This window comes from Carcharhinus amblyrhynchos, chromosome 5 (genome assembly GCF_965287045.1).
Source record: "Carcharhinus amblyrhynchos chromosome 5, sCarAmb.v2.hapA, whole genome shotgun sequence".
NCBI lineage: Eukaryota > Metazoa > Chordata > Chondrichthyes > Carcharhiniformes > Carcharhinidae > Carcharhinus > Carcharhinus amblyrhynchos.
This window is the reverse complement of record NC_137328.1, coordinates 62,854,133-62,876,310: the sequence shown is the minus strand read 5'-3', so window position 1 is coordinate 62,876,310 and position 22,178 is coordinate 62,854,133. Positions and strand designations below refer to the sequence as shown.

The window sequence follows — 22,178 nt, the reverse complement described above, 5'->3', positions numbered from 1 at the left end:
CCTTCGGTACTTTTCCCTAAGAACGCCTCCTTCCAGTTTATTTGTCCAAGTAACTTCCTGACTTCTTCGTATCTCCCCTTACCCCAGACAAACACCTTCCTAGCCTGCCTGATCCTATCTCGTTCCAACGCAATTGTGAAGGAGATAGAATTATGGTCACCATATCCAAGATGCTCTCCTACCGAAAGATCCATCACCTGCCCTGGTTCATTCGCCAGTACCAGGTCAAGTACAGCCTCTCCCCTCGTAGGCTTGTCCACATACTGCGTCAGGAAACCCTCCTGAACACACCTAACAAACTCCTCCCCATCCAAACCCCTTACCCTAGGGATATTCCAGTCGATGTTTGGGAAATTGAAGTCTCCCATCACGACAACTCTGTTATTAAAACATCTCTCCAGAATCTGTTTCCCTATTTGCACTTCAACTTCCCTGTCACTATTGGGCGGCCTATAGATTACACCCAGCAAAGTTTTTGACCCTTTGCTGTTCCTAACTTCCACCCACAGAGATTCTGTAGACAATCCCTCCACGACATCCTCTTTCTCTGTAGCCATGACACTATCCCTGATCAACAGTGCCACGCCACCACCCCTTCTGCCACCCTCCCTGTCCTTCCTGAAGCACCTGAAGCCTGGCACCTGAAGTACCCAGTCCTGTCCCTGAGACATCCAAGTCTCCGTAATGGCCACCACATCACAATCCCAAACAGCTATCCACGCCCTAAGCTCATCTACCTTATTCACTATACTCCTTGCATTAAAATATATACACTTCAGCCCCTCAGTCTGGGCATTTCCCATCTCCACCACCTGTCTAACCTCCCTCGCATACTGCCTGCGGTCCTCCCCTACCTGGGAGCGAACCTCCTCCGTCCCAGTTTCCCCAACACAGTTCCCTCCCCCCATCCTTTCTAGTTTAAAGTCCCCCCGGTAGCCTTAGCCAGTCTTCCCGCCAAGATACTAGTCCCCCTGGTATTTAAGTGCCACCCGTCCCTACTATAGAGGTCCCACCTACCCCTAAAGAGGTCCCAGTGATCTAGGAACCGAAATCCCTGCCCTCTACACCAGTCCCTCAGCCACGCATTCACCCTCCACCTCATTTCATTTCTTCCCTCATTCTCCCTTGGCACAGGCAGCAATCCTGAGATTACTACCTTCGCTTTTCTCTTCCTCAGCTGCCTACCCAGTTCCCTATAGTCCCTTTTCACGAGTGCCTCCCTCTTCTTACCTACATCAGTAGTACCTATATGTACTACTACCTCCGGTTCCTCACCCTCCCCTTTCAGGATGTCTGGGACCCGCCCAGAGACATCCTGGATCCCAGCCCCAGGGAGACAAACCACCATCCGCGACTCCCTTCTACGTCCACAAAAACGCCTGTCTGCGCCCCTCACTGTGGAGTCCCCTATTAATACTACCTTTCTGCTTCCCTTTTTGATTTTTTGGCTCACTGGCTCAGCTCCAGAGAGCTGGCCATCGCTTCCTCCCTCAGATGAGCTGTCCCCCCCAGTAGTACTCAGGCCGGAGTACTTATTTTGAAGGGGGACATCCACCGGTGTGCTCTCCATCACCCGTGTTTTCCCCTTCCTAATGGTAACCCAAGTGCCCTCATCCCGTTGCCCTGGTGTGACTACCTGCTGATAGCTCCTTTCTATAACGTCCTCACTCTCCCTAACGAGCCGAAGGTCCTCGAGCTGCATTTGCAGCTCCTTAACCTGGTTCCGTAGGGTCTGCAGCTCCACACACCGAGCACAGGTGTGGATGTCTGGCAGGCCAGGAGCCTCCAAGACCTCCCACATGTTGCATTGGCAACAACATACAGGTCTCACACTCATATTTACCCCTTATAGCAACCCAAAGGAAAAAAGGAAAAAAAAACTTACAACTTACCTTATCTCTTTGGCCCTGTGAGCCAAAGCACTTACAGCACACACAAATACAAAAGCAGTCTTACCAGCTCTCAGACAGAGCCTCTCTCTCTCTCTCTTTTTTTTAGGTTAGGGGAGGGGGGAGGGCTGGGATACTCTACCCGTGTAGAGTATCGGGAAACCCCTCCGGTCTAATTTATAGTCGGGTAAAAAAAAAACGCGACCCGAGTACCCTCGCAACTACTTCCGGGGTCAAACCGGGGTCAAACTTAAAAAAACAATCAAAAAAAACCCACTAAAAAATAAAGTTAGTTTCTAAAAGAAAAAGTCGCTTTTACTCACCCACAGCTCTCCACTCTCAAATCGCAGCCTCTCTTCAATGCTCCCACGGAACAATGAATCAACCCACAACTTACTATATACATCTCTAATAGGCCTACCTTTTCCTTAGTTATTTTCTTGCTCTTAATGTATTAGTAGAATCATAAAATCATAAAATTCCGTCAGTGCAAAAGCAGGCCATTCAGCCCATGAAGCCTGTACCGACCACAATCCCACCCAAACCCTATCTCTGTAACCCCCCCATTATGCTACTAATCCCCCTGACACTGAGTGGCAATTTAACATGGCCAATCCACCTAACCCGTACATCTTTGGACTGTGGGAGAAAACCAGAGCACCAGGAGGAAACCCATGCAGACACAGGGAGAATGTGCAAACTCCACGCAGTGACCCAAGCTGCAAATCAAACCCGGGTCCTTGGTGCTATGAGGCAGCAGTACTAACCACTATGTCACCCTAGTAAAATATCCTTTTTTTTGTATCATCTCTTTGCATTCGTAGTTTGCATTTTTATTTCACCGATGTACCTTCTATAATCCTTTAGCCTTATGTGCCTGTCATAAGCTTTCTTTTTTCCATTTTGTCTTGGCTTGTATACATCTGGATAACAAGGAGGTAGATCTGACTTTTCCTTTATGCCAATAGAATTTCCCCTTTGAATGCTTCCCATTGTAGTGACACAGTTTTTCCTTCTAATTGGTTGTATCCAGTCCATTCTTGCCAGTCCATCTGTCAGTTTGTAAAATTTGTTTTCTCCCAATTTAGAAGTTCTATTCCTTTCTATCTTTGTCCTTTTCCATAGTGATACTAACTCTCAGTATTATGTTCACTACTTCAAAATAGTTGTTACTTCACCCACATGTCCAGATTAATTTCCTAAGGACAGAATTCTGCCCTTTCTCACTGGGCTGGTTATGTGCTGAGTAAAATAAGTTCTATTGGATGCGCTTCAAGAACTTTGCTCCCTCTGCGCCCTTCAAATTGTTTGTACTCCAGTTGCTATTAGTATAGTTGAAGTCCCCAGTGATTGCTGTCTTATTGTTTTTGCCCTCAGAAATCCGCGTACATGTTTGGTCTTCGAACTCCCTTCCACAATTTGGGAATGTAATACACTTCTAGCAGTGTGGCTGCCACATTATTATTCCTGAGTTTAACTCATATAGCTTCATTGGATGCTTCATTTTATCATTAACTTCTCACTGAAGGACTTCAATTGGCAATGGGGTGGAATGTTGTTCACCAGCCTTTCCCCCATGGACTTAATTGAGATGGAGGCAGAAAGGTGGCAGAGTCCCCATACGTCACCCTCCCAGGCTTAAAGGCCTCCTAATACCAAACTCACCCACGATGAGGGTAATAAATTCTACCCTTGGCAACTTTTCCGTGTTTCTACTTTTCAATCATAACTTGAATACAAATATTTTTTGCTTCTTATACAGTAAATGTTCACAGAACTTTACACTATCAATGAAATCTGACTCATTACTCATTCTTCTTTTTGGTGTTCTTTCTGCACCCAGAGATGCACTAGGTTGATATACCACATGCTTAGATTTCAGGGGACCAAGAATATCCAGTTCATTGTTGCTGAAAATAATCCTGTACACACTCGGGAAATTTGCTACCTTTCTGTGATGAGCTGCTTATCAGAATCTAGTTAGAAATCCCCCATTAAAACTACATTACTGCATGCTTGTCTATTCTGAGCAAAACATATTCCGCCCTTCAGAGGCCATGAGGGGGCCGATACTCAACTCCCACTACAGTCTTAAATCTTTTTCTGTTAGTTCTAACCATAAAGTTTCCACTGCCTGCTAACCTCTCATTACACCCGCTCTGATCATTGAAATAATTTCATCCTTCATAACTAATGCTGTTCCCCTCCATCTCCCACAGTCTTTCCTGTAGACCTTATAACCTGATGCAGTCATTTCCCAGTCCTGACCATCCTGCAATCTTGCTGCCTTCTCCTTTTCAAGTATACTTACAATTCTTTTTGAAATATCTTATTCAATCTTCGTCTACCAGCCTTTCAGACTGTGCATTTAATTTCATGTGATTCTAAATTGTACCAGAAAAGGTTCTGTCAGGATTTTCTGGTTGTTTTGTGAATAAATGTGCCAACAGACATGGCCTTGAGTTGTGCAGTCCTGGAAGGTTCCAGGTTTATTTTCCCAGCCTGTGTTGAATTAGCTGACCTCCAAAGCATTAGTAGAAGTACTGCAGTTACTTTCGATTAGGATCTGAAATGCACTGCCTGAAAGATTGGTGGGTGCGCATTCAACGGTAACTTTTTAGAAGAAAGCTGAATATTGTGGAGCTATACAAAAACAGTGGGGAAGTATAACTAATTGGATTGCTCTTTGAAAGAGCTGGTGCAGGCATGGCTTGTCAAATGTCTTCTTTTTGTGCTATAATGAACTATGAACTATGATACCTAGTCTACAGAAAGGACATATCTTCCTGCTCCTAATCTGTCTCCAGTGTGCATATTGCGTGAGGAAATGATCTATCTCAACATTGATACCTTCATTGCCTTCACATTTGAAGAATTGGATGAAGTAGTTGCACATTCAATGGTAACTTTTTAGAAGAGAAAAAAAGGAGTAAATTGGAAGAAAGTAAAAGGCCAAACTTGCCAGCATCTTTGAAATTAGAATATTAAACAAATTTATTAAAATGATGTAGATATGCCGGTGAATGAAAAAATCAGTTCTCAGTCTAGACATGAATGTTCTATTAATGCAAGGTTAAGTGAAATGACAACCTTTCATATCAGATTTCCATAATGTTCCACAATAAAATCTCTTCAGTTGTGACCCATGGCTTGTGAAATTGCCAACACACCATTTGTCTCATTGTAAAAACTGTGCATTGAATTCATCAAGGGAGAGTAAGAGATTGACAAGTCTTAAAAGATTTGTATACTTCAACATAGGAACCCGGCTGTGAGACCTACTCACAAGATAGGTAATGATCACCTTCCTGCTGCATATCTCTTCTCAGCTTTGATCAGCAGTACTTGTTTAAATTTTCTATGCTAATTTATGCAATACTTCTTTTCTAAATAATTCACGTTTGATAGTACTGCAATATGACAGTTCCAATTGAAATGGGCTTCACAGTACAGAGCTTAGGCAGTTTAATTTTCTATTCAGGAAACTAACCTAAAATTAGCAAATATTTTGGGAATGTAGCAGGTTTAAACCTGAGTTCCAGTCCTCAGTAATTTAAATTAATACCCATTTTGCTTTCAGGTCAACAGTGCTGTCATATCATTGCATAATCTGGCAAACTGGCCTGTCTTTGTATTTTAGGTTGTTTGGAAGTGGTATTGGTCAGAATGTGCCGTGCCTTTAACCCACTGAACAACACAGTACTTTTTGAAGGAAAATATGGCGGCATGCAAACATTCAAAGCTCTTGGTAAGAAAAGACTTTTGTACTAATCATGTTTTGAACCATTCCAATAGGTGGTTTTACTGATACACCATGCTATCAAATAACATGAATTAAATATTCAGAAGGGTTCTATGTTTAACAGAAAGTTAATAGGAATGACCATAAAACAGTCCCCGCAGAAATGCAATTTAGAAGAAAGTGGAGAGCTAATAACAAAGGAACTAATTATAATTTTCTTAATAATCTTGGGTAACAGGAATTGTGCCAAAAGACTGAGTTGTAACAAATGTTTCAGGGGTAATTTCAAGGGTTAATTTGATGAGTCCATGTTGCTGATGAAGGGGCAACCTTGCTCCCTAGGCTTAGACACACATCACTTTCTGCTCCTTAGCCAGTCAGAAAAATGTGGCCATTGCATGCCAGAATTTCTAATTAACACTGCTAACAGGCAAGGCTCCCCTGAGCAGCACAGGTTCATAAAATTAACCTCCACATTGCCAAGAATCCATAAAATTAGATGAAAATAGCAAACACTGAGAACGGGCCAACAGAGGACAGTCAGCATGCATTTGAGAAAGAAAGGTTGGGTTTGACTAATTCAACTGAATATTTTTGAGGAAATCGCAGAGTAGATAGGTAAAGAGAATGAATTGAGTGGCCTAAGTAATGATTTTCAAGTAAGTTTTTTAAGTGATGCCACATTAGAGAGCTTTTGAAAGTTAAGAAGAACATGACATTAAAGGAAACGTAGTGAAGGCAGTTTTGAGCCTGAATTAGTAGTCCACGGGATCACCAACACAGGCAGAAAATTCAGAGGGAATCGGGAAATGATTTATGGCACAGAAGGAGGCCATTCAGCCCATCCCGTCTATGCCAGCTCCTTGCAGAATAATCCACTCAATCCCACTCTCCAAGTGCCCATCCAATTTCCATTTGAAATAATTGTTTCTGCTTCCACCATCCTCAAGGATGTTGAGTTCCAAGTCATTGCTATTCGGTGCATGGAAAGGTTCTTACTCATATTCCCTCAACAACTCTTGCCTTAGATCCAGATTTGTCCACTAGTCCTTATATCATCAGCTAATGGGAATAAGTTTCTACTTGTCTACTTATCTAAGACAGTCATAATCTTGTACACCTTTATCAAATCTCTCCTCAATCCCACTTCCTCCAAGGAGAACAACCCAAGTTTTTACAATCTAATCTTGTAACCAAAATTCCACAATCCTGGAATCATGTTGAGTCCTTTCCACCAGCGTCTGGATCTGCTGACTTATGTTTAATAAATTATGCAGTGTTGACCCTCTAACTCACAATCCATGAACCACTTTCTATATTGTGTTTTGAGGCAAGGTTGACCGGTGCCTCTTTGGGAGTGTTCTCACGCACATTCTGTGCAGCAGCAAGACCCAAGTCATTTGATGGACTCACCAAATGAGGAGAATGAATGATCAGCATGTAGAGGCAAAAGTAAATAGTAAGAAGCGATGGCAGCACAATTCATTACTCATGTTGTGATGGTATGAATATGTCAGTGAGAGAGTCAAGTAGACAAAGAAAAAGAAAAAAAAGCGCCCAAACATCTTGTTGTGCCTAGCCTCTGGCTTGGGTATCTTCAATGCTGTGTTCCATTTCTCTCCAATAATGTTCATGGGGGCATCAGCCCTCCTCCTGTTCTCACCCTTTCCGTTGTGTTTTGTGCCAGCTTCTCCTGCTGGAAGTGTGTGTCCTGCTGTTGTAGGTGTTTTCAAACTATCTGAGGCATCTTGCATGATAACAAGAAGAAATTTGACCAAAAGTGGGCAATTTTACTAATGTCCTTTAGGGAAGGAAATCTGCCATCCTTAACTGGTCTGGCCTACATGGTGATTCTGGACCCACAACAATGTGAATGACTGCCCTCTGAAATGGCCAAGTAAGACCGCCAGTTCATGAGCAATTAAGGATGGGCAATAAATGCTGGCCAGCTAGCCAGCAAAGCCTACATCCAATGAATGAATAAAAAGAAATGTTATGTGGGTAGTAGCAGTTTTATTGGATGTGCGTATAAATAGAAAAAAAGTTAGTCCATGTTGTCCTGAGAAGAGACATAAGAAGCATGTAAGGAATGGATTGATGATGCTGGGGTAAAACTAGGATTATGCATGGCAGAGCAGAGAGTAAGAGTAAGCAAATTTATTTATTAGTCACAAATAAGCTTACATTAACACTGCAATGAAGTTACTGTGAAAATCTCCTAGTCACCACACCCCAGTATTTGGGTATACTGAGGAAGAATTTAGCACAGCCAATGCACTTAACCAGCATATCTTTGAACTGTGGGCAGCAATCAGAGCATCTGAAGGAACCCCACACAGACATGGGAAGAATGTGCAGACTCCACATAGACAATGACCCAAGCCTGGAATTGAACCCGTGTCCCTGGGCATGGTTTAAATTTAAAATTTACATCTTGTAAAATTACACTTAGGACATCAGATGTACAAGTTTCAAGTATCATTTCAAACATTATACAAGTTCAAAGGTATCACAATGCAGTCTACTTTTTTTATACAGTGTATTTACAAGCACACATCACAGTGGATGACTTACTCCACTGTTTCCTTTATTCAACACAAATGTCCATCAAATACTTGTTTTCAGGTGTCTGGGCTGTGAGGCAGCAGTGCTAACCATTGTGCCACTGTGCTACCCTACAGATGCATAAAGAAACCTTATTTTGGCATTCTTAGTGACATCATTATTCTTGCTTGCATTACAGCCAGGTCCTGGGGACAATTCTTCTTGAGTTTCCATGCTCTGTCACCACTGCTCATTCCTGCTGGATCATGTGAAGAGTTTGATAGGATGGAAGGCTTGATAAATCAAATTAAATAATGATTAAGTGGAAGAGGGGCAGTGAATCTCCTCCTTGTTGTAGACAGCCTTTGAACTTCTTCACTGTTGCACCTGAGAACCTGGAGCCCTGGTTGAAGTCATTCTGCCTCGTGCTCCGGTATACTTTATATCCCCAATCAAAAATGCACCAGCTCTTTCAGGTTCTGAAAGCTGCCTTTAAGCAGCAGTTGACCACTGGAATTCTTGTCTTTCCATCAGAAATCCCAATAGGAAGCGTAACTAATGCTGCTCACCAATTCCACTTAACTGCAACAACAGTAGCTGTGGGCAGGTGAAGCCTGCTTTGACCATTCTATTTCCCATTCTTTACTGAAGTATTAACCTAACACTCTGTTATGTTTCTACACTGAAATAAAATTGATTTCCCTAAGTGAATATAGATTGAATTGAAATAAATTTTAGTCACATATATTTGAGTTAATATGGTAATGTTCTCTAAGTATTAGGTTGTTGACCTGAATGTTGATATTTATTTCCCCTGCAGGATGTGATGATCTAGTCAGTGCTGTATTTGATTTTGCTAAGAGTATGTGCTCTCTTCAGCTGACTGAGGAAGAAATAGCTTTGTTTTCAGCTGCTGTTCTAATATCACCAGGTTAGTGTCTTTACATGCAGGTACTATTCTAATTGTTGGTTTTTGGTTTTTGGAATTAAAGGACAATTTCTGATGATGTGGCCCAATTCCTTGACCATTTGAAGGGTCTCCCTTTGTAAGAAAGAAGAAAATTAGTTTTGTAACTGTATGTCCATATTCTCTCTACTTCCTTCAGATCGACCCTGGTTAATGGAACCAAGGAAAGTTCAAAAGCTACAGGAAAAGGTTTATTTTGCACTACAGCATGTGATTCACAAAAATCACCTGGATGACGACACATTAGCAAAGGTATTCTTTGAGCTGACTAATTGGTCGAGTGGGAGCACGGGAGTTATGGAGGAGAAATGAGGGGGCAATCTTGCCACAAAAAAGTCTAAGTCCAAAGATGAGCGTGAAAACGGAAGAATTTCTGATCTGTTTTGGGGCAAGTTCAAATCTGCATTCTCATCCACTTTGAAAAAAACCTTGAAAAATGGTTTTGCACCTTTAGGGGGAGAAGGCGGAGTACAATCACCCAAATGCTGGCTGAGAGCAGCAGAGGACATAATCGCACTGCAGGTCTCCAGCAGCAGGTCTCCTGTCACACAGCCTCTGCTTCTGTCAGCCAGCTTTACTCACAGCAGCCCACCCCCAGCTACGTGGGGACTCACAGTCTGTTGTGACCCTCCCCCACACAATCAAACCGATCTACACCCGTGACTTCCCAAACTCACCCAGACCGCCAACCCGAGCCCCCCCAAATTGCCAGCCCAAGCCCGCTCCATGGCCAACCCCAATCACATCCCTCCCTCCCTCCCTCCATCGATCCTTAGTGCAGAATGGCAGCAGTTCCCCCCACCCTCCTCCTACCGAACCCCAGTGCAGAGTGGCAGCGGGTCCCCCCTCTATCCCCTCACCAATCTCTAATGCAGAGGGGCAGAGGGTTCCCCCTCTATCCACCCACCAATCCCTATTGCAGAGTGGCAGCATGTTCCCCCGCCACCACTGACCAGCCATCTCCGGCCTCCTCCTGCCCCAGCAAGCCCTGCCCCTTAGCACTGCTCGGTGCTCAGTGCCAGAATGCCCAGTGGGCACTGCTAGGCTCCAGACTGGCACTGCCAAGGTGCCAGGCCTGGAGTGCCAGGCTGGTACTGCTTAAGGGGATTTCCCCATTGCCCCCAATCTCCCCAGAGCACTTCAATGGCCTCCTGTTCTACCCAAATATGCCCACTGTTGGGGACCACCTGTGATTCTCACTGAAGAGAACCTCTCCCGGCAAGGCCACAGAGGCAAGTGAGCCCAGTCAATAACGTCTCGGGCTCTCTCGCCTCTTACATGATAAATACATGCAAATTAACTTTAAATAATTTATTCAGCCTTACACTGGAAGTGGGCTTGAGGTTGACCTTGCCAGATATCCAGCGCTGGTAAAGTTGTGAGAAATAAGACATGAATCTGATTTCCCAGCTCTCTTGCAATCTTACAGACTCACCCTGCCCATTAGCTGATGGGGTGCGAGGGTAAGTTCACCCCCATAATGTTTGACGTTGCTCAAGCCAGCAGGACAAAAGACATTTGTCTTCATTGTTGAAAACTAGATGAGTTTTATGGACATACCGGGAAGATGAACCAGTCAGTGTGCGTTGCTACACTGAGAGTATTATGAAGCAGTGTGGGTGAAACCTTTTCTGTTGATAATATCATCAATTCAGGTACCATAAGTGAATGGCAGGAAATTTAATTTTGTACTTGTGCTGTAATTTCAAATAAAATTATGAAGAGGATCATTTCAGCCGTGAGGAGTTCACACAGATTATTTAACTTTGTCAGTATTAACAATGTGCTTTGATTATTGTGTACATAATTAAATGTAATATTGAAGTGCCACTAGTTAGCAAAAATTTGAACAGGCTTTAAAATTTACTATTCAGATTCTGTGCATGTTTTATCACGGGGACACATTCTCATCCATAGTTCCCCAGATAAAGCCCGAAATCTTACCACTGTCCACACCGGCAGGATTGTTCCATCTCGTCACAGTGAACGGAGATTTGACTGGCCTCCAAATTCTCTGACCTTGCTGCAGTGGAAGCGTTGGGTAAACTGGCAGTAAGATTGCACCCAAAAACTTCACAATCTTAAATAAAGTAAGGTCAGACAGGGATGATGGATACTTGTAAACAGAATATCAATGAATGAGTAACCCATTGAATAATATCACATAGCTGGAAATGTTACAATTGGCACAGGCCAAATACTTGAAATAAATCTGTTCACTACTTTCTCAAACCCATGGTGCATTAGGAAAGATGCTGATGTAAGCAAGGTAACACCTGAATGTATGTAGTTTAATCCAAACATAAATATGCATCATGGTTGGGCTTCATGGCACTCAGCAGAACTTTGCATTTTGAATCTGTCCATTGCTAAGTTTATTTTGTCTCCTCTGTTGCTTTTGTCACCCAGTATCACATACTGCAAAGAGCCGATTAGCTCAATTGATGAAATGGTTAGTGTGTGATTCAGAGTAACACCAGCAGTCCACCCTCGTTCTGGCTAAGATACACTTCAGGCCTGCTTCCTTGCCCTGTCCATCGCACAACCACAGCAGAAAGCCATGGTTCAGTGACCCTCATGTAACTGAGGATTCTACCTAGAAAGTGAAGAATAAGCATCCTGCGTTATGGGCCTCCTCCTTCTATTACAGGAATCTCAATTTAACCAAAAGTGGCCAGCCTTGCTAGTCCAGGTTTACAATCCAGATTTATGTTATCACCCTTGAATAGGGTAAATAGGGTAATTGTGAAAACATTTATTTTTCATTTCTCCTTTCAGTTGATCTCCAGGTTACCGACTTTAACTGCACTTTGCAACCTGCACACTGACAAGCTCCAGGCATTCAAGCTGTTGCACCCAGAGACGGCCAACAGCCTGTTTCCTCCTCTCTACAAGGAGCTCTTTAACCCAGACTCTTCAGCCATCCCCAAGTGACGGTGGTGGCTGGCACGTGCCACTGCACTTGCAACGAAGCTCTCTTCAGACAAAGACAAAAGAGGTGTAAATTCGAGACTTCTAAATGAAAGAAAAATCACTACTGCAACACTAAGAATGTCCTGCACTTAAATAGATTCTTTTTCACCGCTACCGATTAAAGAATGTAAATACTGCACCTGACCTGGAGCTTTGTGGAATTGGTCAGATAATGTACAAAGTTAAGTCATTCTAATTTTATCTGTTTTGGGGGTAAGTTTTAACAATCAGATGCTGGTTAATGCTGTTTTATAATTAGAACCGTGATTTCACAGTATTATTCCTTCTATTCGTGGCTTGGATATAATTTAAGAGAATTTGGCTGACTAGGCTTAACTGTTTCTGAGTGTAATTTTTTTTCCATTTCTTTTGTTGAGTCTTGTAACTTTATTTTTGATGTTTTTGAGGAATTGACGTTTCCAATATATGTGGATGAAAATATATATTGGGAAAAGATGTGGGCAGAAAAGGATATAAACAAAAGCCTTGTCTGGATTGCTGAGAAATTGAGTGTGGATTCTGGTATATTATATTTAAAGAGGGTTTGGGGATTTTTGTTGGTTGTAAATGTAAATTCTAGATTTAAGAAAGCACTAGTTTTCCACATTAATCTATATTTTTATGTATAAAGTTGCACAGAATGACAAAAACACAAAACAAAAAAGATAGTATTTGACCTTTTAGCTACAGTGACGACTACCAAGTAATTTCTGTTCCCAAACCTTGTGTTGGAAGCTTTAATAATCTTTTTTTAAGTAACACCTTTGTCTCAGTGTGTTTCAGACAGAAGCTGGTATTAAAGTGATGTTGATCTGCGAGGAAAGGTTTTTAGCAAGTATTTTTCTCGTTCATTGACAGAACTGTCAGTCAGTAAGGGCAGTGAACATTATCACCTTAATTCATTAACATTATTCATTCTTTGGTATTACAGCTCCCTCTTGCTCACTGATTTGCAAACAAACACGTACTCTTGCCCTCAACATTATGCCATTTTTAAATATGAAAAAACCCTGATTTGATGGCCTACTTAGACTGAACCTTGCATTTTAATATTCTCTTCTGAACATTACAACGTATTTCAGCTCGTTTTATAGGTCTTCCAATGCTCTTAATCCAACTCCAATTGCTACCACTAAGTGGTTGTTATTTTAAAAGAGGAAATTGCTCTATTTTACAACGTTGTTTCCATTGGAAATGGACTTTTATCCTTGCAACTCCACCATTGAGAAATTTCTTATTTCTCTGCAAAGAGTGGCCCTTTACCTTTCTAAATCCAAGGCAGCTGCCGAAAAACAAGCTTATGCATGTGTCCTGTAAAAATGGTCATATGCATTACTGGATAAAGTCTTGTTCTTTTATTTATCCTTGTCCTTTACCAAATTCATAACCAGAAAAAGAGAGTGCAATTTTAATTCTTATATTTACTCTACCAATGATGGAAATTTATTGAAAATCTAGTAACCTTATACACTAGCAGATCCAAAACTTGCTTGGGTGATACTGCTACATTTCAAATGTTAGGTATTGCAATTCATCTGTAAGAAGGCTTATCCATAACATGATAAGTTATTTGCACTCCTTGTGTTTATGAGCTCTACAAAATGTAGCAAAATATTTTGAAGGATAATTGATTGTTGCTTGGTAGTACAGAACTTGAGCATTGCTTAAATAAAAGCGATACGTGCTGAGATTTTCCGGTCCCGACTCTGGCAGGAATTGACACAGGAAAGACTGGAAAATTTGGAGACCAGCCAGAAATCACTGGCAGGACAGAAAAATCCTACCCATGCTGTCAAAGCTTTTTGTTTTGCACTCATCAGGACAGATGCAATATGCCAAATTTCAAAGGGAACAAAAATTTGTACTGCACGAGATTGGTCGGCAAATTGGTTAAGGCATTGTCATGGTAAATGCACCAGGGAGCTATCATCCTATGCTTTTGTTTATTCAAGAAGGCTATAGTGTCCGGACATATGCCTTTTACCTGCAGAGATGCGAAGAATTATACTTACATTCAATAAAAGATTATCAGTTAAGCTTGCAATATAGTTCACTGACATTTGCTAGAAGCTACATATATTCAAATAAAGGGATCTGTCTTCTGCAGACAAAAAGTAATGTCTAGACATTACATCTTTTTGAATAAACACAAGCAGGGGGAAGGATAGCTGTCTGGGTGACACCTTGAAAAGTCTGACAACACCAGGTTTTAGTCCAACCTATTTATTTGATAATATACTCACAAGCTTTCGGGTTAGTCTTTTGGGACTAACCCGAAAGCTTGTGAGTATATTATCAAATAAATAGGTTGGACTAAAACCTGGTGTTGTCAGACTTTTCACTGTGTTTACGCCAGTCCAACGCCGGCATACCCACATCATGGGTGACACCTTCCAGAGCAGCTGCAGGGTGACTTGAAATCAAGTTGCTTTAATTCAAGAACTCAAATAATCAGACCAATGATAAAACTAATGAGACGGAGAGGAAGTGATTACAGTTTAGTCAATCAAACTTTTAACTTCAAACTTTTAACTGTAGGTTCCATGTTGCAAATGCACTGTACAGTGCACTTCTGAGTCTTACAGACAGTGAATGTCTTTGATTCAATCACAGGGCTCAGTGCTGAATTAGTTGATCTCAACCAGCGCGGCAGTGGGATTGCTGCATTTGCTCCAGCATTCTTTGACTAAACAGATTTTTAAAAACCTTCTGACATTCCTCACAATCCTGATGCCTATCCAGTGATGCCAGCTGAAAAGCACACAGGTAGTTGTTGAGTGAGGAACATGTCAGCTTTGATTGCAGCACCTTCCCGTGCACTAATAATCTGCTAATAACTCACTACGTCAGCAGTGACATAAAGAATGGCCACTTAGGTAAATTGCTGGAAAGCATGTCCAGCACAAATCAACACCTTCAGGAATAACGGGAAGAAAATTCAAGAGCTAAAAAATCTCAACTCAAAATAATTTCCCCATTGTTAATAGGAGCCATTTCCTTTTTCAAAAAAATACTGTTGGATTAATTTACGAAGAAGATTGCAGGGAGGCACCCTGTCAGCTCAATTGACCTCTGTGATCATCACCTTTGTGACAAAATTTAGGTGAGTGAAGGAGAAGTTTTGCTGGAATAATGCCATTAATGGTGCAGAAATACACACAAACCCAGTGTTGTACCATGGCATTTGAAGGTGACTCGCCTTGTTCCTAATATCTTGCTCCCTCAATTTGACAAGAAAATCCATTCCATTATTTGCAGAAGTTCCTTATTCTCTCTACATAGCCCTTTCTATCTCTCCTGAGATGAAAGCAAGCTTGTAAATAGGTCAATGGTCCTGAAATCTCTAGATGGAACTCATTTGATATCGCCCTGTATAAAAAGAGCTAAGAGCTAATTAGATGTTTATTGATGCAGTCTGTATGGAATTGACAAGCTTGGCAGTTTTACCTGAATTTCAAGGCACCTTTCCAAGCTATTTTATTGTGTTTTAATTATATATTTAATTATTATATGAGTCTTTTGTTCATTGTATAACTATCTATTTACAGCTGGATGGCACCATTCTTTGCTTTCTACTATCCCACTTCTATCCCTATTGTGTATGTTCTATATTCAGATTAGCCTTTCATTTTATTATTACTGGAAATCAGTCTGATTTCAAAATTGGAATTGGAAGTACTGTTTTGGAAAGCTCTAATGATGGATATTCTAGACTCCAGGTATAGCAATTAATGTCTCTAGATTGACAGGAATAGGGGGTGAATTTCAGTGGGGGTTCTCCTGCTCATCTGTAATCTCCTGGGAAGACTAAAGACCTGAGAAGACTGTAAGAGCTCTACATGAAATGAGTTTAGCAAGTGTCAGTCTGATCTCATGGGCATGGTTCAATGGTGCACAATTCTCCATAAATTAATAGTAAGTTAACAATCTCTTTCATGCAAGCCATGGAGAAAGCTAGTTTGGAAAATTTGAATATCACGCCAGTACAGAAGAGCGTGCACTCCAGAAGTGCACACCACTCTGGCAGTTGGGAGATTTCCTCTCCATCTAAGTCTATAAATTCTCTTGCTGATTCTGGGCACCACAAATAAGATCAACATAAAGAACATCTAATCAGAGAGAAATGAAAAATATAAAACAGGATCGGACACACTTTCCTGTTTCAGGATCCAGACACATTAAGAATAAAATGTCCAGAAGGGGACTGGCCAATTTTCTGTCTGTTCATTTAAATGGATAGAAAATAGATTGGATTCCTTTCTCGTGTTGCAGATATCCTCTGTCTATTGGAATGTATTCTACCTGGCTAATTCAATTCATTACAGTCAAGAAAATTTGTTCTCTACTGTTTTGCAACGAATCTCTATACCAGTCCCGTCCATCAGTTTCTTTTTCCGTTCTTTGTCACTTTTGGCATTCTGCACAAAATTCCATATGACTTCTGCTGTTCCAAATTCATGCTGGAGGCTATTTCAAAAGCATTTTATTGAAATTTGGCTCATATGAAGGCAGGCATGACAGCTTGGCTCTGAGGGCTGTCATAAAATGGGAAAATTACAACCAGTGACTTCCAATGTTCTAGACTTCCTTTCACAATGGCCCGGTACTTCCATTCTCTGAGTGTTCACAGCCTGGAAGTACCCCTAATGATGTGTAGGGAACCCATGGAAGTCCCCAGCCAAAGAATGCATGGGAATTGGCCGAGAAGTTCAACCTTTCGATGGGCAATTACTCTGCAGTGGAACCATCCAAAACTCTGATTTAAATCTGAGATGGTTCCGACTCACTTAGCAAAATTGTTTCCCGCAAAATGTTGGAAAGATTAAAACCACTTTTAACTCTTGGGTAACTGTGGTACTGACCTCATAATGGACCCCCACCAAAACTCTCGTGACCACCCCACCATCTCCTGACCCTCCAGACATCTTGACTACCCCCTTCTATATCAACCCCCTGATTACCCTCCCCCACTGGACATTAATCTGGTAGCACCTTAAGAATAAGAAAAAACAATGTGGTGCATTTTAAATATAAGTTCTGCTGAGTTCCACGAACTGAGCATTAATGTTAGTTTTATTTAAGTTTGATTTCCTAATATTTCAGAGCAGTTCGATTACTGTAAAACATTTTCTAATTTAGTGAGATTATATTTTGAAAAACACTGGTGGAGGAGGGATGAAGTTTTTGAATAGCAACATGATAAATGTCTTCTTTCTGAATGTTGTAACAGTGCTGCTACACATAGTGACCAAAGCAATTCTTCACTCAGTAGAGAAATTGTTTTGCCACTAAGCTAGGTCTGATTGTTGGAGCAGCTTAATGCAAAATCTTCACTTTACTATGTTGCTGTGATTAATAACTTTATGTCTCAGAAGCTGCAAAGTCCATGTTAACATGAAATCTCATAATTTCTAAATGACTTTTTCGCCACAAAACCATTGAATATGAGTAAAAGAAATCACAACCAGTAGGATAATACCTTTGCTAACCAATACTATTTTTTATTCAGACATTTTGTTTTAAATACTGATCCTAGTTTGTTTAACCATAGAATCCCTACAGTGTGGAAAGAGGCCTTCTGGCCCATCGAGTCTGCACCAACTCTCTGACAGGCATCCCACCCAGGCCCTCCCCTCCACACTACCCCTGTAACCCTGCACATCCACCATGACTAATTAACCTAACCTATACAGATTTGTTTAATTGTGAAGAAACCCACAAAGGCAACATTTGATAATAACATGAAGTGGGGAAACACAAACAAACCAGGCATTCTGCCTGCAAAATTAAACCCAAATTATATACCTAAAAACAATTCCAATCAGACAAATCAGCCTGAGTCATGATATTCCGGTTTCATTCCCATTCCCAAGCTTGAGCACAAATTTCAAATGCTAACACTCCTTTACTAGTGAGAGCGTTGCACTATCAGAGGTGTCATCTTGTGAATGGGATGGTTAAACCGAAACCCCATCTGCCTGTTTGAGTGGATCTAAAAGATCCCATAGCACTAATTCAAAGAAGAGGAGGTGCATGATCCCTCGTGCCTTGGCCAATATTTATCCCTCAGTCAACATCACAAAAACAAATGTTCTGGTTATTTTCACGTTGCTTTTTGTGGGAATTTGCTGCACACAAATTGGCTGTTATTTTTCCTACATCACAACAGTGACTACACTTCAAAAGCTTTTGATTGACCATGAAGCACTTTGAGATGTCCAGTATTTGAGAAAAATGCTATATAAGTGCAAGTCTTTCTTTTCTATGGGGTAAAAATGCAGATTATCATTCAGGAATGTCTGACAATGGAGGAAACCATGTTCGGAAATTTCTTTCTCCCCCACTTCCTGTGGTGGAGGTGGCATGCCATTAGCTGCCAGCAGGATCTTTGGATGCTGCTAAAATCAACGGCAATTTGCATGGCTTGCCCATCCCGCCACCAGGAAACCAAATAGTAGGATCGACTTTGGCAGGACTGGAAGATCCTGCTGACGGGAAGGGCCAGAAAATCCTGGTCATGGTTGTCAAAAAAAAACTGATTTGAAGCATTGAAAACTTGTACAAAATGTTCCCTGTCCCTGAGAGTCAGCTTCGGAGGCTGGAGTGGGGATCATTAAGGGGTTCTGAGAAAATCAGCGCAGGAAAAAATGCATTGGGCCAGCTGCCTGACATATTCCTAGTTCTTCACCCTTTTTCCAAAAGCAGCTTCACAGCCACGTCAATAAACCATCCAGCAGTAGCAGGAATCCACTTAAGGCATTTAATGAGCCAGTTCGTGCCAATTTTATCACAGCAGTACAAACTTCTGAGTATCCTGCAAGTACCCCCCCATCCCACTGTGTCAGAACTCTGGCAACTCGGAGGAGGTGGCTGGACAATGGGATATTGGAGATACAATCAATTTGAAGGATTTGAATGTGCACCGTGATAAAAATGACAAGGACACTGTCTTCCTGGATGAGAGGCTTACCATTGCCCCAGGATATCATGGGGACTGATGTCTCTGACAGTGCTGGGACCACTATAGTGACAGCTTCTCCCCTGATAAAATTGGCACCTCTATTGAGTTCCTGCCACTGCTACTGCCTGGGTCTCGGCAGCATGCTCACCAGTGAGAGTGGAGGCTGCTGGCCACTCTAATAATGGTCTATAATGTGTCAAATCCCTGCATGGAGAAGCTGTCTGTTGTTTCTAATTAGCAAATTCAGAGGGTGTCTGCTACTTGGCCACCTCTTATAAGTCTTTGTCAGTTGGCAGACTGATGCAATGAGCAGGGGTTGGGACCTGAAAATGGCTCTGAAGCACAAAGCCTTTTAAAATACAGAAGATTCAGCCAAGGGCCTCATATGTAGGCTTCCCACAGAAAGCATGATGTCAGAAAAATACCCTCTTGTTACAAGCCTACAAACAGCTGTGTAACCATTGACACTTTCAGTCAGTATCTTACCAACAGAAAGTGATTGCAGTAGAAACAGTGACATAAATTCTGACTTTGAACAATCGATTCAAACTGCTGACAGCAAGTCGGTAGGCTAATTTTTTTTCCATCAGGAAACCAAGCTAAAAATTGAGGTGTAAAAGGGAATGTTGATTCACTACTGTCCATTGTACATTAAAGCACAAAGTCAGAATCTACCACAAGGATCCACCACTATTTTTAATGACCAGTAAGCTTTAGAACATCACAGCCTGCAAGTTTTCTGAAACCTCTCCCAAACTCAAAAGTGCAACCATCTGAACAAAAAAAACTTGCCATTTTGGCCACTAGAGGGTGGCAGATCTCTGTCAACAAAATTAACCAGCATCAAACTGATTGTTTTAACTACCTTACCGACAGGACCAAAATACATCAATAATGGCAGCGACGCAAAGTCATAACGAAAGAGCACATTCAAAGACGATTTGTACATAAATCTGTCAAAGCCCGTGCTGAAATTTTTACAATTTTTGGAAATACATCGAATACATTTTGATATATTTGACACAGTTAACACTTGGCATCTTTTGGGAGGAAAATATTTTTGTAAAAATAGATTAACTTCTTACTGAGACAGTAGGAAATTTGTAAATTGCTGAACAATGTTAAAGGGAAAATATATTTTGTTTTCAGATCATTTAACATAAAAGTGAGGTAGTTTTCTTTGTTCCCCTTGCAAAGCTTTTAGCACTTAATTGTATAGTTGTGATATTGTGGGGTAAAAATTGTAAATATATTTATCGGGTGGGTGCATGCAATGTGATTCTCTCTTGTCTCCAATAGTTTGTATGTAACTATCTGGAAGCACGGCGACATTTTATAGGTTATTGTTTTGTACATTTTGAAGTTCTCTCTTTTCAGAACATCTCCGTATATTGAATTTTATAGAGACGTACAGCCATTTTTATGAATACAGATCCAATTGTTTTTGTACAAGTTGTGAACTTCAAAGGGCTGGGTGGCTCAGTGCATTTCCCTTCACTTCAAGCTAAGGGGATGGAAGTCTCTTCACACTGGTGACTGTAAGGATCACAGAGTAAGTCATAGTGCTCTAAAACCCAGTTCATATCAATTGTGAGTACTTCATCACCACCATTCCTTTTGATACTGATAAAGGGAGATAGAAATGGCAAACAGATGCATGGGAGTATTTTATCGATTCTGATTTACAAACCTCAAGGTATATCCTTAAAGTATTTGAGTTAAGAGGGGATGAAAAATCTCTATTGGCACTTATCTTGGAGCATCAACCACTTTATTCTTGAAATAATTTGTGGCAATACAGATATTTCAAAATCTGGGGCATGAGCACATAGAGGACACAAATAAATTAGTCTCACACTCAGCAAGGCATATGTGAAAGCTGAGCTTTCCAAATTAATGTTGGCAATATTCTCATCACTTGGCACACTTTGGCAGTTGAGATGTGTGGACACTGTGTCCCATGTTGGTGGGACAGGAAGAGGGGGATGGGGGAGTTTTATTTTAGCACGCTATGTATAATTAAATCTTGAAAATGTTTGGAAAGAACTGGTTTGCAATTTCTATAATGTACAAAGGAAATATTCCCACATGGTGACTGACTCAGCCTTTTAGTGAGGGTAATTGTATCAGACTGGCTGAGATTTGCCAGCATTTTCTGTCCAGATGCTGACAGACCTGCTGAGATTTTCCAGCATTTTCTGTTTGTATGTGAGGGTAATTGTGTCTTTAGGCTTCTGTGTAAAATGTGTAACATTGATTCAACCACTGCTGTACATCTCTCCCACCTTTCAGTTTCATTGAAGTAAGAGGAATTGAAAATGGGAAGAGATGTATAAAAAGCAGTCAAATCAACATGGCCTATTTTACACTGCTGTCCAAAGTCATGATTGCCCCCAGCGATGTGTTGACTTCATTAATAGCTATATCGAAGCTTTGATGGACAATCCTCACCCTGTCTGCTTTTAGGTTTTATAATCCTATGAAGTACTGGATATTGTCATTCAGTGAAGGGAAAAGAAATATTTCATTTATTTTTACCATTATTATTCAACCTAGCCTCAAGCATTGACACCACATTAATAAATTCCAGTTAGCTTTGTTTCTTAATCTACACATTTACTGCAGAATACAGTGTGTTTGTATCAGACAAAAATTACTATCTGACCATTGGGAGAGCATATAGTGCAAAAATATTAATAATCTTTATTTATTATATATTATATAAGTGAACTAGAAGAAAATTAATAACTCTGCTACGATTTTGAGTTAAAACAAAAGCAAATATTGGTTTTTATTCCCCACCCAGCAACTCTGAGTGGCTAAAGTTTAAGCGAGGCACAGTTTTAAACTGAATTATTTAAGATGTTTAGCACAAATGATCATTAGCACTTGAAAAATAGATGCACTTTTTAGGCCCTTTGTTAACAGTTTGTTTTGTGATTTAGTGATGTTGATTGCTAATGAAGTGGGTCATAAGATCAACACTGGATTGAGGTGAATAATCTGAAATATTGCCTATCCTTGATGGATCTACATGTAGGACAACTTGCCCATCACATGCAGAATTTCATTTGATTATCAGTGACACTTAAAGGAGGTGGT

The 22,178-nt window shown here is 41.0% G+C and overlaps 1 protein-coding gene across 4 annotated transcripts in view; it reads left to right on the top strand.

Moving 5' to 3' along the window:
• rorb (RAR-related orphan receptor B) overlaps window positions 1-14,328 on the top strand; it is a 182,842-nt gene extending 168,514 nt beyond the window's left edge. For all 4 annotated transcript variants that reach the window (XM_080188920.1, XM_080188918.1, XM_080188919.1 and 1 more), the window contains 4 exons: window positions 5,530-5,637; window positions 8,996-9,106; window positions 9,282-9,394; window positions 11,921-14,328. In XM_080188920.1, coding sequence (XP_080045046.1) covers window positions 5,530-5,637; window positions 8,996-9,106; window positions 9,282-9,394; window positions 11,921-12,076 — 488 coding nt within the window. In that variant the 3' untranslated portion in view covers window positions 12,077-14,328. The remainder of the gene's footprint in view (window positions 1-5,529; window positions 5,638-8,995; window positions 9,107-9,281; window positions 9,395-11,920) is intronic.
• The last annotated feature ends 7,850 nt before the right edge of the window (window positions 14,329-22,178 follow it).